The following is an 18,566-nucleotide window of genomic DNA, read 5'->3' on the forward strand; positions in this document are numbered from 1 at the left end:
ATGACATTTCCCAAGAAAACTTGTCAGCTTGGCAATTATTTGCCACACCCAAATTTCATGCATTACATACGAAATCCATGCTTCTAATCCTTGTACCTCCCACTTACAAGGTCAATTATGTCATTAGAGTACAACTTTTAATTCCTGTTCCATATGGTTTTCACTAACATATCCTCAGAGTATACCAAACCTATCATTAAAAAAAAAAAAGCAAAAATGGAAAACGAAAACATCTCAATAAAGTTGCTGGTTGCATGTATGCTGTGACCCCATCATCTACCTAAGTCTCCCTTCTCTCTTTCCTTGTGTTTCTTTCTTTCTCTGCTTGTATCTAATTTGCCATTGAAAAACACCATCAGATTCAAGCAAAACTCCCCAAATTTAAAAAACCTAATCAGCCAAATCCATGTGAAATTTCATTCATTTACTAACCATTTCAAGTTTCAAACTTTCCCCTTCAAAACCATGACTTTACCTCAACGTTAACCTCCCGCAGACTCAGAAGCTGAAGGAAGACAGGAAGGAAAAAGCTTTATCTTTATTTCTGGTTTCTGCAAACCCATCAGGAAAACCCTGAAAAATTAAGACCCAGAATTGTTTTCCCAACAAAAAAGCATAAAAAAGAATTTTTTATTTTTTGTAAAAATTAGAAATTTAAGGGAAATGCCAAGCGTGGCTGTGAAATTGTACAGTGTATTCTTCAAGTTCCTATTGAAGCACCGTTTGCAGAACCGGATCCAAACCCCTCTCGACCAATCCTCCAATCCATACGGTGTCACGACCCGACCTGAAGAATCAGTTTCCGCCTCCAATCCTTCTTTCACTGACGGTGTCGCCACTAAAGACATCCACATCGACCCTTTCACTTCCCTTTCTATACGGATCTTCCTCCCTGAATCGTCCCTATCCCCTCCAGAACAACCCGAGCCGAAATCCAAGCCCAAGTTGTCCCAACAAGATGACCCCAATTACCTTATTCATCGGAGGAATAGTTATGGGCCGCCTAATATCGGAGCCCCGAAAAATGATCCAAGAAGAAGCAGTTTTGAAGTGTTGAATTTAAGATCCGAAAACAATGCTTATCGAGGTTATTCACCATTTCCTCAAAATTGTCGAAAATTGCCGATAGTGTTACAGTTTCACGGCGGCGGTTGGGTGAGTGGGAGCAATGATTCGGTTGCCAACGATTTCTTTTGTCGTAGGATAGCGAAATTGTGTGATGTTATAGTTGTGGCGGTCGGTTATAGGTTGGCGCCGGAGAATAAGTATCCGGCGGCGTTTGAGGATGGATTGAAGGTGTTGAATTGGTTAGGAAAGCAAGCGAATTTAGCGGAGTGTAGTAAGTCGATGGGGAGTGGGGCGCGTGGGGTTGGAGCAGAGTTTACGAAGGCTGAAGTTCAGAGACATATTGTGGATGCCTTCGGGGCTTCTATGGTCGAGCCGTGGTTGGCCGCTCATGGAGATCCGTCAAGGTTATTCCTTTTTTCTTAAAGTTTTGATCTTGGCTGTATTTGTTTTTGTTAATGAATTGATTTGGTTGAAAGGGTAGGAGTTAGATAAGTGTAATTTGATTACAGCATGAATGGGATGCTGTGATCTTTGATTGTGTTTGTTGTTCTTGTTAGATTTTCTATGATTGATGTATTTTTGACTGGATATCTGCTGTGCATTGGTTGTAGTTTGGTTTATTTATCAATTTGGTTAAGGATGGGGGGTTAGAAACTGCAATTTTATAGGGTAAGTTTGACTTTATAAGCTTAAATTCGTTCAGTGTCAGTCGAAGCAATGTAGGTAAATTTTGATCTTAATTGATTTTATATTTGTTACAATGATTGGCATAGATTTTGTATGCATTCTGTGCTTTCATTTTTATTTGTTTGAAATGGTTCGGAATTAGAAAGTGCATCTTGATTATGGCAATGTGACCTGTGAGCTTGAATTTCTAAGATTTAGTTAGATAGATATAGGTAGAATGAATCCTTGTGAAAGAGGTTTAGATTGTGAACCTTTTGAAAGTAATTTAATTTGGATAACTTGTGATCTAGCTCTCTCATCTGAATTGCATAACTGGGCAATAAGTCTTTGACGTCCGAAGTTTGTCAAATCTGATTGCTCTTTCTGGTTGTAGAGGCTTTGGAAACTATATTATTCAATCTCTGAACCTGAAATTTCCTGGAAATTTTCTGTGGCTTAGTCTTTTGTCTTTTGTGCATCATGACCTCCTCTTCATTGAACACAGTTCAATATTTCAATTTCTTTTGTCTTTTCTGGATAAGGTTTTGAGTGTATGTAATGTCAAGCACTTCTCTTCCTTTCATTTCTGTTTCAAATTTGATTGCCTTAGATATCCTTGAAATATAAATATGTTCATGCTAGCCCTTGGTTCTAGCATTTGCCTACCTATTTTGTTAGTTTGATTGAGGTTTTTTGCATCGAGGTTCCTTATTGAGCTCTTAGATGGTCAAAAAGTGTGCATGCATCATTTTCTACACTATTTGAGGATAAAAATTGTTTTCACGTTCCCTTGCAGCAAGTTGGCTTATTTTATTGCTGTATTTTGTCTGAAGGATGTACCTAGTGCTACTGATTTAACCCAAGTATCAGAAAGAGAATATAAACTTTAAGAACCTTCTATTAGATTTTGTCTGGATTTATTTCTTCCATTAGGTTGGGTATTGATTGCTGAATTGCTTATCGTATGGACCTTTATCATCAGTAGTTATGATCTATACTAGGCTTTGATGTTATTTATCCTCTCATATGGCTAGCAGATTCACATGCTTTGCTTGCTTGAACATGATTTTAATACTTGTTGTTGACCAACTTATGCCCAAAGTTTTCTAATTTTATGTTGTATCATGCAGCGTCTCACATTTAACATGTTATGATCAAGCGTCTTTGAGAGAGTATATGGTCTAGAGTTTGAGTTAGTCGCTTAATGTCTTGTTGACAATTGATTGTATTGTGTTCTGTGTTGTGTCTCAAGTATGACCAACAAATTTCGGGATCATAATCTCTGGTATTAGTTGAGTGCATAGTTGTCATGTGGAATGGACATGCAAAGAATATTGAGTCAACCTGGAAATCCCACTGAGTGAGGTAGAATTCAGGTTGAAGAAGAATCTATCTGAAGGCATCCATGTTTGAACTCATGCCCGACATTTGGATGAGATAAAATATTGGCAAATTATATTTTATTGCTAAGCTGTAAAATCGCCTGGTTCTTAGGTTTTTTTCTCTAATATATGGGTCATTCTCTTCTAACTTGCATAAAAATTTTTATTGCTATTTTGGCTAATCTTTAATTGTGATATCGTTGAAACAGATGTGTTCTACTTGGGGTGAGTTGTGGAGCAAACATCGCAGATTATGTGGCTCGCAAAGCTGTTGAGGCTGGCAGGCTTCTGGATCCTGTCAAGGTTGTAGCACAGGTCCTAATGTACCCATTCTTCATTGGAAATGTTCCCACACAGTCCGAAATAAAGTTGGCAAACTCCTACTTCTATGACAAGGCAATGTGCCTACTTGCATGGAAACTCTTTCTTCCCGAGGAAGAGTTCAGCCTTGACCACCCAGCTGCCAATCCACTCATCCCAGACAGGAGCCCACCTCTGAAGCTCATGCCCCCAACACTGACAGTTGTAGCAGAACATGACTGGATGAGAGACCGGGCCATTGCTTACTCAGAGGCGCTTCGGAAGGTAAATGTTGATGCACCTGTTCTTGAGTATAAGGATGCAGTTCACGAATTTGCAACCCTTGACATGCTTCTAAAGACCCCTCAGGCTGAGGCCTGTGCCGAGGACATTGCCATCTGGGTTAAGAAGTACATCTCATTGCGAGGTCACGAGTTCTCTTATTAAGTGGAAGGTTTCAAATGTGGAAACAGATTTGTGGCAGAGCATCATCCACCAGCATCATTTTCTGTTATTCAGTTGAAAGAGAATGACGCAAGGTTACCTCACACAGGATGGGAATAATATATTGCATTTGTTCTTTCTCGCTAATCCATCATCTACTTTCCAAATATCCTGTTCTGTTATTTTTGTAAGATAGAGAACTTTTCCGATTGTAGATTAGTGAGCTGTGAGATGAGATTACTCCTTTTTGAGTGTTGCACACCTCATTGGGATGTTGTCAGTAACATTTTTTTCCTGTGAATTATAATGTACTATTTCTCCTGAATAGACAGTTTTATTCAATGGCAACTTACCATGCAACCATCAAGCTTGTGCCATATAGATCTTCTCTTTGTTTTCAACTTTACACTGTCAACCTTGAAATACTTTTGTCTGATTGGAAAAATTGCAGAGATAAACAATTTTGGATCCGGTTTTCACAAATTCTATGATCTCCAAATTGTCCAATGGATGATTCATCAAGGATAAGGACATCCAATTAATCCCAGCACATTGTGACTACCAAGGCTGGGAGTAATTTGGTAGGCATACAAGAAGTTAAACTCCAATATGTTATCATCATTGGCAGAATCTTGTCTGCGGTGCAATGCTTAGTTGTTTCTTGTTATGTCCAATGTCTGTTACATTGTTGACAAGACAATGATTTTATTTCAATCTTCTTGTTGGTTTTAAACAAGATAAGGAGTTGAGAGCTCCCAATTTCCAGTATAAATACCAATTGCAAAGCAATAGATTTCCCGGGCATGGTTGCTTCATTTTATATACAAAGCTGGTTCTCAAATCTATCCCCAGATAGAATCAGGAACTATGGAGAGGCTGAAGCTGCATTTATGAAACTGAGGCTTCACAAGAAATGGAATGGGTGTTGTACATCTTTTCTGCTTGATTTGCCCCAATATTGGAAGCATATTTGAGGGAGAGAGTTAAAATGTGGAGGTTGAAAGCCATGGCTGCAAGCCTCCTGGACCTCAGGTGGATCAACCACCTCTATCAAACAGGCGTTTGCCATACATGTTTGCAAAAGCTGATGGAGTAAAGTTCCAAGTTTTTCCATCAACCAGGTTGAAATAGTAGTCTGAATATCAAGTTGGCCTAAATGGCAGAATAAAGATGCGACATTGTTTGAATTCTTTTCAAGCTTTGATGGAACGCCTTAATAAAATTTTCTATCTACTTTACCCACTGTTTGATAGTGTTTTTCCATCATCTAAAAGCAACTGAATTTCACACAATTTTCTTTACTCAACGTCTATGTCTCAACTAATTTTCTTTAAAATGTTTTTCTTTCTTTGATAAGTTAGAATTTTTTGGGTACAACTCGAATAGGAAAAAGATTAACATATGCTACTGGAATTTGAATTTCAATCATGTTCGTATTTTTATATAAGTGTTAGAATTTGAACTCTAAATTTATTTGATATCATTTTTAAAAAATAATTACATTAATTAATTAAATTCAAATTCAAATTTTATTTATTTGTAATGTTAAATGGTATAAAAAATTAACAAAAAAGCCAAACTTAAGTAATCCGATAATTATTATCATAATCAAAATAGTGCCCATTGTCATATTAAAAAAAACAAACAATGTTTAAATATTTTAAAGTTGATATATATATATATATATATATATATATATATTTAGTGACAAACAAGAAACCTAACATGACAATTGAATTTCTTGTTTCAACTTTAGTAAAATATTCCCAAACTAGTATAACATTTCAACTTGTAAATCACCTAAAGTGATTAGAAATTGTCGCTTTCATATTGCATAAATAATTAAATTAAACAATTAGACTAATCCATATCTTTCTCTAATCTATATTTAATTAATAAAACCAAAAATAAATCGATATATTTGTTATCAAAGGTGAAAATTTTATCTTTGGACTTGATCAAGTAAAAGATTCCCATGAAATATTTACTTGATCATAGTTGATAATTATGTGTTCTGTTGATAGAATGCTGAAATCTTAATTTAGTAAAATTTTTGGATGAAACTCGGGATACCATGAAGGATTGATGCATCCCGATTCTCTGCAACCACACAAAAGGTCATCAACAAAATAAAACAGGATATATTTTGTGAAAGCTCAGAGAGGGCATAGCAATTGGGTGATCTGATACCTGCAGCCAAGACACCAGTGAGGGAACAAAACATTGGTGCTGCAAGAATATGAAGCATCAGTGGTACAATGAATATGACACTTTTTGGCAAACCAACAGTGGTTGCAGCACAGCACCCTCTCTTTCCTGGGCATCACGTGATTCTTTATATTGATCCAAAATCTGCAAGAATAGGACTAGTAATGATGAGCCTCCAGAGAGAAAATGAAGCCTGGTGTGGCAGTGTCAAACAAGCAAACATGGTGATGTTTGATATAATCAACTGTAGACTAAGGTAGTTGAATACAACCTCATTCAATTGGAACATAATACAAAGAATTTGGAGATCAGACCTGTGCTTTAAACCTTGCTTTCAATATACAAAAAAAGAGTTAGTATAGCTTTAAACACACGTTGTTTAAGGAAGACAATTATTGTCAGCAAAGAATACCTGGGTGGTGCCATATGATGAAATCTTAAAGATCAGGAAAGTCAATTTTGATACAGACTGGCCTCTTGTATGAATGTTAATGGCTTTAGATGCCATTGCTCGCAAATTTGCTCTAGCTAAAAGAGGGGTTCTCGTTTGCTAAAAGACTTCATGAATTCATCTCTTTGCAACCTTAAAGCTAATACAGCATCCTCATCTTGGCTTGGTGTTCTCATGCTTGCATCCGTGCTTAAACGTGAAAGATCCTCTCCCTGCAGCCTTAAAGCCAATGCTGCATCCTCATCTCGGCTCATCACCCGTCTTCTCCTCACACAGTCACACTTGCATCTCTGGTAGGTAGACAATCCGAGGTCTAATACTTCGAGTCCTTCTGGTACTAGGACTTCCACTCTCTGGTCTTTGACACTCAACTTCCCGGCTATTTAAGGATCCAGAAGACTTCCTTGCTTCAACTTCTTTGGGAAACAAAAGCTGTAACCGTGTCCACATTGCAAGATCTTCCATTGCCTCATATTGAAACAGGAACTATACAAGTGCAAAAGTTCATAAAATGACGTTAATCAATCAGTTAATTTATAGCTGGGGCCTGGAACAGAAACTACAATCAAAGAGAAAAGGGTTTCACCAAAGTGGCAATCAATTAAGAGGCTACTACAGATTTTGGTTTTGTTGAATTAAATATGAAATTGGCTTTTGTACTTGTGTCCAAAAGGAGTGGTACTTGGTTGTCTTTAATCAATCAAAGCTGAATATGTTAATCACATAGTCAAAATCTGAAGATTCATACAGCATAAGAAAGCTCTTCTGACTTCTCTAAGTCATCCATTGTGATGAATTCTTATGCTAGTAATAGTGATGATATGCAGTTGAAGGCCTTGGTGATGCAATTGCAGATTGACAGGGACCTGACAAGAGCGAGCATTATCAAGACAGTGAAAGATAAGGGCTGCAACCAGGAGTTAGAAGCTGAGCTGATAAAAATAGAAATGAAGTTGAGGAAGGAAGAAGATGAGCCGAGAGTTCTTAAATCAACAGCTGAGTTGGGAGCTAAAATAAAGCCAGTAGATGGAGTAAATAATGTGATGATATTAGCTGGCCAAAGCACTAACAGGCAGCAAAGAATATGATTAATGCAGCTCATAACATAACATAACAGGACTCCTTCTCTAAGCCCTACGTTTCCTTAAAAACAAAACCATGAAGAAATAAATCAAAAAGCAAATAAAAAGAAAACAAATAAAGGGTCTTCCAATTTTGCGATTATTAGTTACCTTCTTAAAGTGGTGGATGGTGGAATCTTGAATATCAAATCAGAGCATTTCTTTTGTTTAGATTGTCGATCAGGGGTGTCTCCGACGACGAGATGAGCAATGATCAGAGCTTCCTCGTCCCAACCAGCCATCGCAGCCACGGATTTAAATCTGGGACTAAACAATGAATAGATATTTTGGCTATTTTCAATTTAATCTTGTGAGGTTTGTTTTGGTACTTCTTTTGCCATTTTCTTGGATTTTCTTTCTTTCCCGGTTTATTCGTAAGGAAAAGAAAAACGCTTTCATTCCTAACGGCCAAATTTTTTGAATTTCGTTTGAGCCGTCGGCTATTGCAACGGCTATAATTCCGAGCCTTAATGGATTTTGTCATAGAAAAAGTCCATCCAAAAAAAGAATGATAAATTCATAAATTCAAATCATATAAAGAAAATAAAGGAAAAAACAAGTCATTACAGTACTCTATGCCTTCTCTTGCTCTTTCTACTCTAAACTAGGCCCTGTCGCTTGCAGATCATTTGCATTCTGCCATGGCAGAAAGGAAGTTCCTGGGTTGGCAAAGTTTTGCAGAACCCTGTCTCTTAGCCCAGTGTCCGTGACCTCACAGAAACGGCTTGACCAGTCCACAGGTTCGACAGCTCTTGTCCCCAGCCCAGGGGCTCGATCTTTGGACCCTACATTTTGCTCATCTTGCCAATCAGCCACATATGTAGCCACTCTCCTATAGAACTTCTCCTTGAACACTTCCCAAACTTGGTACTTGTAGTGATTCACAACCATCATTGTTTTATCTACATCCACGAATCTAAAACCATCCCTCAAATGGAAATGATGTACCACATTGATTAATGTAGAATTCAATGCCTCTGGTCGAACTATACTCTTGTGCCTCTCTGGTGCCGCCATCCGACATGTGTACCCAACCATCACACCTCGCTGTGGCACATGTTTGAGCCCCGATGGTCCAAAACTATGACATGAGACTCGCATTTCACCAATAGGGATGTTCCCAGATTCAGTATCGAAACTAGTTGTGATTGAGCTTAAATTTCTAATCACATCATGTAACATTAACCCTGTTGGCAAGTGAAAAAACTCATCTACATCAATAAATCCAACCCAATCACAAGAATCCCTAGCTCTCAAGGCACAATGTGCAAATCCTCCTTCTTGGGTCTTAATCCAAGGCCAAATGTGCCGAGAAATATTGTAATTAGCATCCATTAATAACTCGATAACACTATCTGTGTCATCCTCACTATTGTTATCATAAATGTACCAACGTTGTATCCCAATTTGGGCATGGTACATGACCCATTCCTTCAAAAACCTTGCTTGATTACGTGCCATGGTGCAAATGCAAATTTCATGTGGTTTTCGGGTGGGTCCCGGGTCATGACCCGAATCCGCTAAGTGCCCCAGTCGGGCTACGGAAGGTAATATTCCATTGCCCTTTATCCTAACCGAAGCCTTAACAGAACTATTGACTTTTCGTTGATTGTTCAAAACACTTAAAGGAGTTTTGCACCGTACGATCTCTTGAGCAATTGATAAAACCTCTGATCTTAACAATAGTTCCAACCTCGTAAAATCCCAGCCGTACACACACTCATATCTGGATGCATTGGAAACTCTTTCTGGCCGTAGATTAAGCCCCCTGACAAAAACAACTGTAGTATTATCATTATCAATCAAAGCCTCGTAAGCCAGTGAGTCCCACTGATGAGTGGGCCCAGGTGGTAAGACCCCATTTGATTTTGAACCAACGGTTACAATCATCCCACGTGGACAACTGGGACATCGTACGATCTGCTCACCGAGCTTCTCGGCATCAACACGAGCTGGCGGCTGCTTAAACCGAGGCTTGGTTGGGTTATCATGAGCCGAGAGATAAATGCAAACGAGTTCGTCTTTGGTAAATAAACGAGCCGATGGAGGGTATTTTAGGAAAAGTATCACTTGATCAGGGAGCAAAACGGTTTCACGAATTGAGATAAACGGAGGTACCCGAGTTTCGTTGGAGACGGCGGCGTTTACCGTTGAAATTCGGCGCGTGAGGGCCAACACAGGATGGAACGTTTCTGTTTAAAACAATTATTTAAACAGGATTAACAATAAAAATACGAAATTAAAAGCTAACAAAAAGCGAAAAAAAATTATTAAATTACCTCCAAAAAGAAGGTGAAAGGTGGAGAAGGAGAAGCCAGTGAAGAGAACGAAAGAAAAGACGACGGTAGTGAACCAGAAGAACATGCTCCAGGAAACGACGTCGTGCCTCCTACGATCCCTCATCGATGTTGCGCTCTCTTCCAGACCAATGAAAAACAACCGAAGATCTTCTCATTCATCTGAGTCTTTAAATCCAAAAATTTTCTTTCTGTTTGTTTGGATTTTCTTAGAAGTGCTTGAAAACTGAAAGGAAATAAAACGCAGAGGAAAAGACAGAAGGAGAGAGAAAATTTGGGGAAGAAAGAGAGGCTGAAATCAAAATTACCTTGGCTGTTTCGACCGTTCGTGTCGGTTTATATTCGGTCGTTATTTGTTCTTCCGTTTTTTCGGTGATGATCTTCTGTGTTTCACTGTTCTTTTTTTTTTACCGGCTGAGTTCCAATCAGGTTCTGCCACTTCATCATCTTATGGTAAAAAGGGTATTTTAATTACTAATTTTAACGTGCGCTTTTGATACGAAGGAACACGCCTGTTAAAGGATGATTTATTCGTTCAGAAGATTGTCTAAGTTTTGAGAAAATTTTAATAAAAAATTAAAATTTATTAAATAAATTTGATCATAATTTTTTAAATTTATTTAAAAATTAAATCGAATTTTTTAAAAAATTAAAGTTTAAACTCAATCAATTTAGTTAAAATAAAATATAAAATTAAAATATAAAATTAAAATATTATAATTATGTGAGTATATATATATTTAAATTTTTATTTTTATATTTTAATTTTAAAATAAAATTTGAAAAATTTATATTCAAACTTAGATTCAATCCGACCTATAAACACTTCTATGAAAGAATAATAATAGAGTTTTTACTGACTAATTTGTTGTAAACTTGGTAATTTTATAACCCCATATTGTCCTCTCAAATTCATTCCACAAACAACAAATCTTTCTTCATAATATATATATATATATATATATATATATGGGCTCCAATATGATGTATGACATGATATTTCAATATTTTCATCAGCTGAGCAAGGAAAAGAAAATTTCATAGGCATCTTTGCTTTTCTAAAGTAATTTCTTTCTTGTTCTCATTTCATGGTTAGGTGTCATTGACAACTTGAGAGTAGTATATTTTAAGCAGTTGTCATTTTGGTAGGATTTTTCTTGCAGGATGCTTGATGTTGTTTTAAGTGCATTGGCAATTATATCACCAGCTAATCATCTTTGTTCTTGACTTGTTCCACCATAGATTATGTCATAGATTAGGACTCCTCCTCCAATACTTTCAAAATTTTCAGTCATGAAAATAATATATATATATATATGTAGTATAATGTGGAACATGTCAATGTTCTGTTCAAGTTAATTTAATAGTTGAAGTAAAGATCTATAATTAAATGTGGCCTTTGCTAAAAATTGTAGATTAAGATCCAAGAGGATTAGTTCAATTAGTAAGAGGAGATTTTAGTTTTTGTCGATCAAGATTCGATTTTTTTGAGAAATATTTTGAAAATAAAATTTTAAATGCATCAAATAGATGAAGAATAATATTATATATTTAAAATTGCCTTGGAAAGAATTAGGTCTCGCAAAACTTGGGATACCCATGATCTTATTATAAAAACATAATAATTATTGGAATAGTCTGGAGCCTATTTACATTGGAATGAACTGGATAAACCTGATAAAATTATAGCTGCAAAATGTTTGCTAACTAGTATTAAAAGGTGAAGCTTTGTCATCCAGAGCAATCTTGTTAGGAAATTCTAGCTTTTTGTTTCTCGAATTCCAACAAGGCCAGCATTGATCCTAATTATTGTGCATTATAGGGAATATTCATCACTTTGTATATGCATGAACCACAAGATATGACTGTATTACGAGGCTAACCATCTTCAATGGAGAAAATTGTGGAAGTTTTAATGAATATTGTGACCCTGTCTGCTCCTTTTCTACTTTCATTCCTGAATTATTTTCAGCTGCATGTTTAAACTTTTATATATAGGGAATCATTGATGGCAAGATCAAAGAGCTGAACCGGAGAAACCTGATTTATTACAGGAAATAATTAGCTCATTGATGTCAAGTCCTTGATTTCTTCGAATATATGCCCATTTTTTTTTATAGCTTTCAAGTTTCTTGTGTAAAACGTCAGATTGGAAAGTTGTTTCAAGTCAAAAAAAGAACAAAGAAAAGCTGTATATGATTGCTACAGAAGAACCATTGAAGTGATGTTTTTATTAAAAACAAATAAAAATGAGACACCAGTGAGTTTTTTTTTTTTTTTTTCAGTTCTGTTGTTTTCAATTCTCAAGTGTATAAACATTGACTGCTAAGTTAATCATTTTTGCATACATTGATTCGTTTGTCAAGGTACAAAACTCAAGTGGATCCATGGTAGGAATTTCGGGGCACTTACAAAGGAGAAAGTTTACCTCTAACGACAAAACTGGCCAGCTTCTTTTGGGGCCAAGGAATCCTATCAAATGTTTTAAATTTTCTTTGGTTTTTATATAAATCAAAACCAATGAGAAAGACTTTAGCTGCAGGAGTGACATTTGTGAACAACCAATTTTAAATTGCTTTTTCCATTCAAGCATGAATCTCTCTTCTTGTACAACATCTTGCCTTTGTTTTTTAATGTCTGGATGAGCTGGCTTTAGCATCTTTATGTTGGACTGCAAGTTCCTTTTAAGCACCCTTTGGATTTCAATTCTTGAACTTTAAAGAGGTCACTGGCTTTTGCTTGTCTAAGTTTCCAAAATGGGAAGACAACCTTGTTGTGATAAGGTTGGATTAAAGTGCGGTCCATGGACAATTGAGGAAGATCATAAGCTGATGAACTTCATACTGAACAATGGTATTCATTGCTGGCGAACGGTTCCCAAGCTTGCAGGTAATTGTTCTCACCAGGCACATGAACTTGTGACTATGTTAAGATGGTATGGCTTAAAAATGTTGGCATTTCATATGGTGATGCAGGTCTGTTAAGATGTGGAAAAAGTTGCAGATTAAGATGGATAAATTATCTAAGACCAGACCTTAAGAGAGGGGATTTTACAGAATCAGAAGAGGATCAGATTATTCAACTTCATTCGCGTCTCGGAAACAGGTAAACATAACTGTCTTCCAATTGCAATACTAGGGTAGTGACTAGAATGATCAGTTTATATTGCTAGTTAATTAATACTTCTAACACAAGATAAAAATTTCTAGGTGGTCCAAGATTGCTTCACATTTTCCTGGTCGTACAGATAATGAAATCAAGAATCATTGGAATACTCGAATCAAGAAGAAGTTAAAGCTCCTTGGTCTAGACCCTGTGACACACAAACCTATTGAGAAGGCAGAGAAAACTGACGGTAAAAATAAGATGATTTCTGACTCTAATTCGTCTAATAAACAAGAAGCAAGCTTAGTGTCAAAGTCAGAGGATGATCATGGCATGACAGTTTCCCCAAGAAGAGATGAGAAACTAGAAGAAATTCAAGTAACTTTGGATGAAACAAATGATCTATTGAACAGCTATCAAATGTTGTGTGGAAGCTTTGATTTAGACTCATGGTTGAAGCAAGATACAAATACTTCCTCTTACACATCTTCATTCTCAATGGAAGAATCCAACAATCCTTCAATGGGTGAAACCGCCTCTATTCAAGAAAAGTCTCTAAAGCAATGGGTTGATAGTGTGGATTCATTTCTCTCATGGGATAGCTTTATTCATCTGGAAGAAAATTCTTTTTTCCTTGGGAAATAGGTCATTGAACATAACTTCTTCCATGCCCAGGTTTCTTTAGAATCCTATCATTTTGGCAATAAAAAAGTTCAGAAAAGGTGTTTCAGATTGATGATATCTGCTATATCAAAACTGCAACTTCCTCTCCACTTCAACTCTTTTACCTTTTTACTTTGAAATTGTACTTATTAAAAAGGTATCTTTTTAAAATTAAATTATCTGGGGATTGATCATTGTATGTCTTGTTTATACTTTGTAGCAATTGACCAGAGAGCCATTAAAGCATGATCCACTGCCTTGCCCTTGATAAGTGTAATTGTAAATTTCTCTGTACTGTCACACATCATTATGAAAGTGTCCAAGGTTTACTTCATTTGTTGCCTTTAAAACAACATATGGTCTTTTATTTAACTTGACATTACGGGCAAAAAGAGGAAAATGAAGAAAAAAGAAAGCTTTCTGCAATATAATGCATGAGCACTCTCATTTCTTTATCATTTAACTTTTGTGGCCTGCATCTGTAATGCACTTGAGGAAACAGCTTAGCTTATTTCTTTAGTTTATTTCAATTGTTGGGGATAGAGATAGCCTGATTAATTAGGTCATGCTAAGCACTTAAACTGATGCAAGCATCTGTATGTCATTCCAGGGAAAGGAATCTCAACATGGAACTCAATAATCAAACCCTGGTAAGTATGCATTTCGGGAATTGTGAATGTACTGGCTTTTAAGCCGATCAATGGTCTGATTGAAGAGAGACAATGCCCCAACGCATAAACATACTCTAAATTGTTGAACACCTTCTGTTGCAGTAACCAACCTTTCTATACCATATAGTTGTTCAGAAATATAGAGATTTATTACACCAATTTTACATATTCATCAGAACTTGGCTTGTAACTTGTAGGTTAAGTAATTTCAACTTCAGCTTCTTTTCTATTTCTTACAAAATTTGAGTTGCAGACAATGATAAACCAGTACAATATTGTATCATGCATTAATTCGTATGATTACCAAATACGTACGTAGATGAATCTATTACGTATGATTGGTCGTAGCATTTCTGATAGTCCTCAGTAACTTCTTGAAAATGATCAATCTGATAAATTGACAGTCAGGAAAACCAACCTCGGCAGCAGAAAAAGAATAAAAAAAGGGAAAGAAAAAGACATAAAAATACAAAAGTTCATAAACATACAGTTAACTGTTGATTAATAGGGCATGAATTGACTCCAAAACTAATTACAATGACATATTTGACTAAATGAACAAAGGGATGATTTTAGACCAGTAAACCTATCGGAAACAAGATTCCTGGAACAACACTTGATCCTTGCTTAACCAAGCTGATTAGTATTATTTTCATAAGATATAGAAATCTGCTGAAGTATAAATTTAAGAACTCAAACTCTCTGCAAGTTGGTTTCTGCTTTAGTAAGTTATTGACATTTGATGATTTTTTGAACAAAGTTGACCGGTCTGAAGATAAATAAGATATAGTGTTATAACATGAACACGATTTAAAATTTTAATAATAATTATATATAAATTTTATAAAAAAAAAAAATTTTATATTTTTTTATTAATACGAATTATGACATGTAATTTTTCGTATAAAACATATCACGAATACAAAATTTTGAATAATTTATATGACACAAATACATGAGTTTCTGGATTTAAGTTTAGATGCTAAAATTTAAATTTTAAATTTTTTAAATGTTAATTTTTGATAATTATATGAATCAATTGAATTAAATACTGAATTCATTTGATGATTTCTTTTAAGCTTCAAGAAACAAAACCAAAAATTGAACTAAACCATGTCATTGGACTTACTCTTAAATTTATTGTCTCAATAACCCCCTTTCACTGGAAAAGCAGTGTACACGTTACCAACCCACCAAAGATACCTTAACTTCCAATGATAAGAGATGATTTATCCTTTTGAAAAACATGTTTTACAATTATTTTTCTAGTCAAATATGACAGGCTTAGAAAGTTAAGAAGCTCCCAGACAACTTACATGATCAACTTAAATCCCAAAAGATCAGACATCCATTTGGCATTAACCAATGTAGGCCCATCATCAACGTACGAATCTAATTAATCGTCACTGCTGTCATCATTGATTTGTTAATAAAAAAATTAAGGATGGGTTCCTTGCTTTAATTTTGTTTTTTGGTAATATGATTACATTTTTTTTTGAAAAAATTAAAAAGTAAAGGAGGTTATCTTAATTTGAAAATCAAGATAAATCGTAAATTTATAAAAAAATTGATAGATTTTTTGAGATTTGTTTAACTTACAAATAATTTATCAATAAAGAATAGTAAATGTTTGAATTTGGATATTTTATATTTAAATTTTAAATTTTAATTAAATTTGGTAATTTATATTATCATATCGTTAAAAATATTTATTTGTATAATATTTTACATAAAAATTATGTATCATAATTTATATCTATACGAAAACATAACATATAATTTTTTAATTTTATTAAATTTATTTATGATTTTTTAAAAATTTTAAGTAATATTATTTTTATATTTTTTATTTATATTATTTTCGTATCGTATTTTAAATTATTATGCCTAATGTTAATCCCTATTAACAATTAAAGTAATTTCATATTTTGTTCGAGTTGGCTATATGATGAATCAAAATTTTAATTTTGAAATTTTTTAACAAAAAATTTAATCTTATCATCCTGTTAAGTGGACGGATCATTGTTTTGTTTAAAAAAATTATTATTTATTATTCATATAATTGTTACTTAGGCTCTTAATCTCCCACAAATCCTTTTTGATAGGAATCGCCCACAAGAATTGAACAATAGGCCAAGTGGTGTAATTCTTTAATTATATTAATATTATTTTAAGATTGTTTTCTTTATCATAACTTGTAGAAATGAATAAATATCATTTCCAATATTTCTTTTTTTTTTTCAATTTAGACTTCATATGCAAATTTTAAAATATTTTAGTCACGATTACCTTGGCCGGCACGCAAGAAATTATAATTATGGAATTATCTCTTTATTTATTTATTTATAATAAAACAAACGTCAAAAGTTGAACAATATCCAAATGCCCCAACATTGTTCTTGAACAAGCTTAATAGGGCCTTGTCCCAGCCAGGTGTAGGAAATTATCTGGCCCAAAATTGTTCTTGAGCAATCTTTTGGTGTAACTGAGGTGATGAACAGAGTTTGGGATGTCACAAACATTGATGAAAAACCAAAAAAAAAAAAAAAAAGGAAATTACCAAGAAGAATATGCAGAATCTTACACTCAAAAAGCAAATAAAATTACTACAATTGCACTAGTTGGCCCTGGTCCCCTGTTGAATCATGAGAGCTACAATAACTCTATAACTTGTATTGTTTTGAGATTCACTTCCGACAACAAAATCCATCACCTCCAATTATTAAACATAATTATATATATTAATTGAAAACATTAACATTAATTTATTACACATTTATATCATTAAGTAGTATATATTTATGTTTAGCTCGTCCTGCCTAGACCATTAGATTACAACTTAAAAGAGTTCATCTTTCCTTCCATGATTCCTGGAATTGTCTTTGCATGTATAGTCATTGCTAGACCATATTACAATGTTTGTTGCTTACATACATTCTTCAAGGATTTTCCTCATATACATTTCCATTCTTATTATGATTTTCAGACATTATAGTAATATATAATATATACGGTTCGATTTTAATATACTGATAGTGAATTTTTTTAATTTCACAAATAAGATTAAAAGATTATCATGTGTTTCATTTTTAAAATTTTTTGTGTTATAATCTATGGGATATGTGTCACCTTGTTGATTCTATTTGTAGAGTCTAAAATCTATATTATTAATGTATGTGATAATTTGTCATACATATATATATGGTAAAATGTTAAGGACCATCAAATTTCTTCATCTTTAATTTTGTGGTTGAACATTAATATCTAATTAATATTGTAGAAAATTCATATACAACTGTGAAAACTCAAGTTATTATAAATGCCAAGAAGCAGCCGTGCAAGTTGCACAAAAACATGCATGGCAACTACATGCATCATGTGAGGAAATCCTGAGTATTATATATTGCAACTAAGAATAAAAGAAACTAAAAAGAATTGATGTCAGGTTAAATATCTTGCTTTGTCTTGCCCATGCTTAAACATTTCATAAGGTATAATCACTTTGTTTGTCATCAATATATAAAATCTATTTCTTTTGTTAGTGAGGATGTCCAACTGATCAATTCAAACACCAATGTACATATACATACATATATACATATATATATATATATGCGAATGAATTCACTTACACTAGCGTAATTTTTATATTTTTTATCTTTATAATTAGATCAAAATTATTAAATTAAAAAAATTATTTTGATTCAAATGAGTTATGGTGGTAAAATTAAAATATTATTACTAAATATTATATATATATATATGTATATAACACTGAATGAGGGGTGGTGCATTTGCATGGCATGGTGGTGAAACTTTGCAGGAAACATTCCTTTTAATCTCCATTAAGAAAAGTAATTTTAGGTTAAGTTTTATTCCATTTCTGTAGGTTTTCTTTGGAGGTATATATAAGATTCCTATAAATTTATTTAAAATGTGTGAAAAGGAAATAGAAAAAAACTTAGTTAATTATCTAGAGGGAATTAAAGCATAAACTGAGAAATATGCAATTCAATTTTCTTGGAAAATCAAGCAGATGTTTCTTTCCTAGAAATGTATTAATTGCAAATATTCAATCATTTTTTATTCTTTTGCATTTTATTCTTGCAAAACTTTCCGTAAACTTATAGTCATTTGTTTTTTAATGATACTCTTAAAGATAATCAATAAAAGGTTGGCTCAATTGGTAG

At 34.2% G+C, this 18,566-nt stretch overlaps 3 protein-coding genes and 1 long non-coding RNA gene across 4 annotated transcripts; 2 read left to right on the top strand and 2 right to left on the bottom strand.

Moving 5' to 3' along the window:
• The first annotated feature begins 265 nt into the window (after positions 1–265).
• On the top strand, positions 266–4,220 carry LOC111316584 (putative carboxylesterase 11). The gene is made up of 2 exons (XM_022918573.2): positions 266–1,472; positions 3,326–4,220. The coding sequence occupies exons 1-2, from the start codon at positions 664–666 to the stop codon at positions 3,861–3,863; spliced, it is 1,347 nt and encodes a 448-aa protein (XP_022774308.2). The 5' UTR covers positions 266–663; the 3' UTR covers positions 3,864–4,220.
• A 2,213-nt stretch (positions 4,221–6,433) lies between these two features.
• Positions 6,434–8,094, bottom strand: LOC149511793 (uncharacterized). The gene is made up of 2 exons (XR_016333382.1): positions 7,752–8,094; positions 6,434–7,005 (listed from the first exon to the last, which is right to left on the bottom strand). It is a non-coding gene; the product is annotated as an uncharacterized LOC149511793 (long non-coding RNA).
• A 42-nt stretch (positions 8,095–8,136) lies between these two features.
• On the bottom strand, positions 8,137–10,401 carry LOC111316585 (glycosyltransferase family 92 protein RCOM_0530710-like). The gene is made up of 2 exons (XM_022918574.2): positions 9,920–10,401; positions 8,137–9,832 (listed from the first exon to the last, which is right to left on the bottom strand). The coding sequence occupies exons 1-2, from the start codon at positions 10,041–10,043 to the stop codon at positions 8,235–8,237; spliced, it is 1,722 nt and encodes a 573-aa protein (XP_022774309.2). The 5' UTR covers positions 10,044–10,401; the 3' UTR covers positions 8,137–8,234.
• Positions 10,402–12,279: 1,878 nt separating this feature from the next.
• On the top strand, positions 12,280–14,129 carry LOC111315907 (myb-related protein 315-like). The gene is made up of 3 exons (XM_022917931.2): positions 12,280–12,826; positions 12,913–13,042; positions 13,147–14,129. The coding sequence occupies exons 1-3, from the start codon at positions 12,694–12,696 to the stop codon at positions 13,685–13,687; spliced, it is 804 nt and encodes a 267-aa protein (XP_022773666.2). The 5' UTR covers positions 12,280–12,693; the 3' UTR covers positions 13,688–14,129.
• Positions 14,130–18,566: the final 4,437 nt, after the last annotated feature.

The sequence above is a fragment of the Durio zibethinus genome, chromosome 24 (assembly GCF_047325235.1).
Source record: "Durio zibethinus cultivar Kanyao isolate XHJ-2024 chromosome 24, ASM4732523v1, whole genome shotgun sequence".
Classification (NCBI taxonomy): domain Eukaryota; kingdom Viridiplantae; phylum Streptophyta; class Magnoliopsida; order Malvales; family Malvaceae; genus Durio; species Durio zibethinus.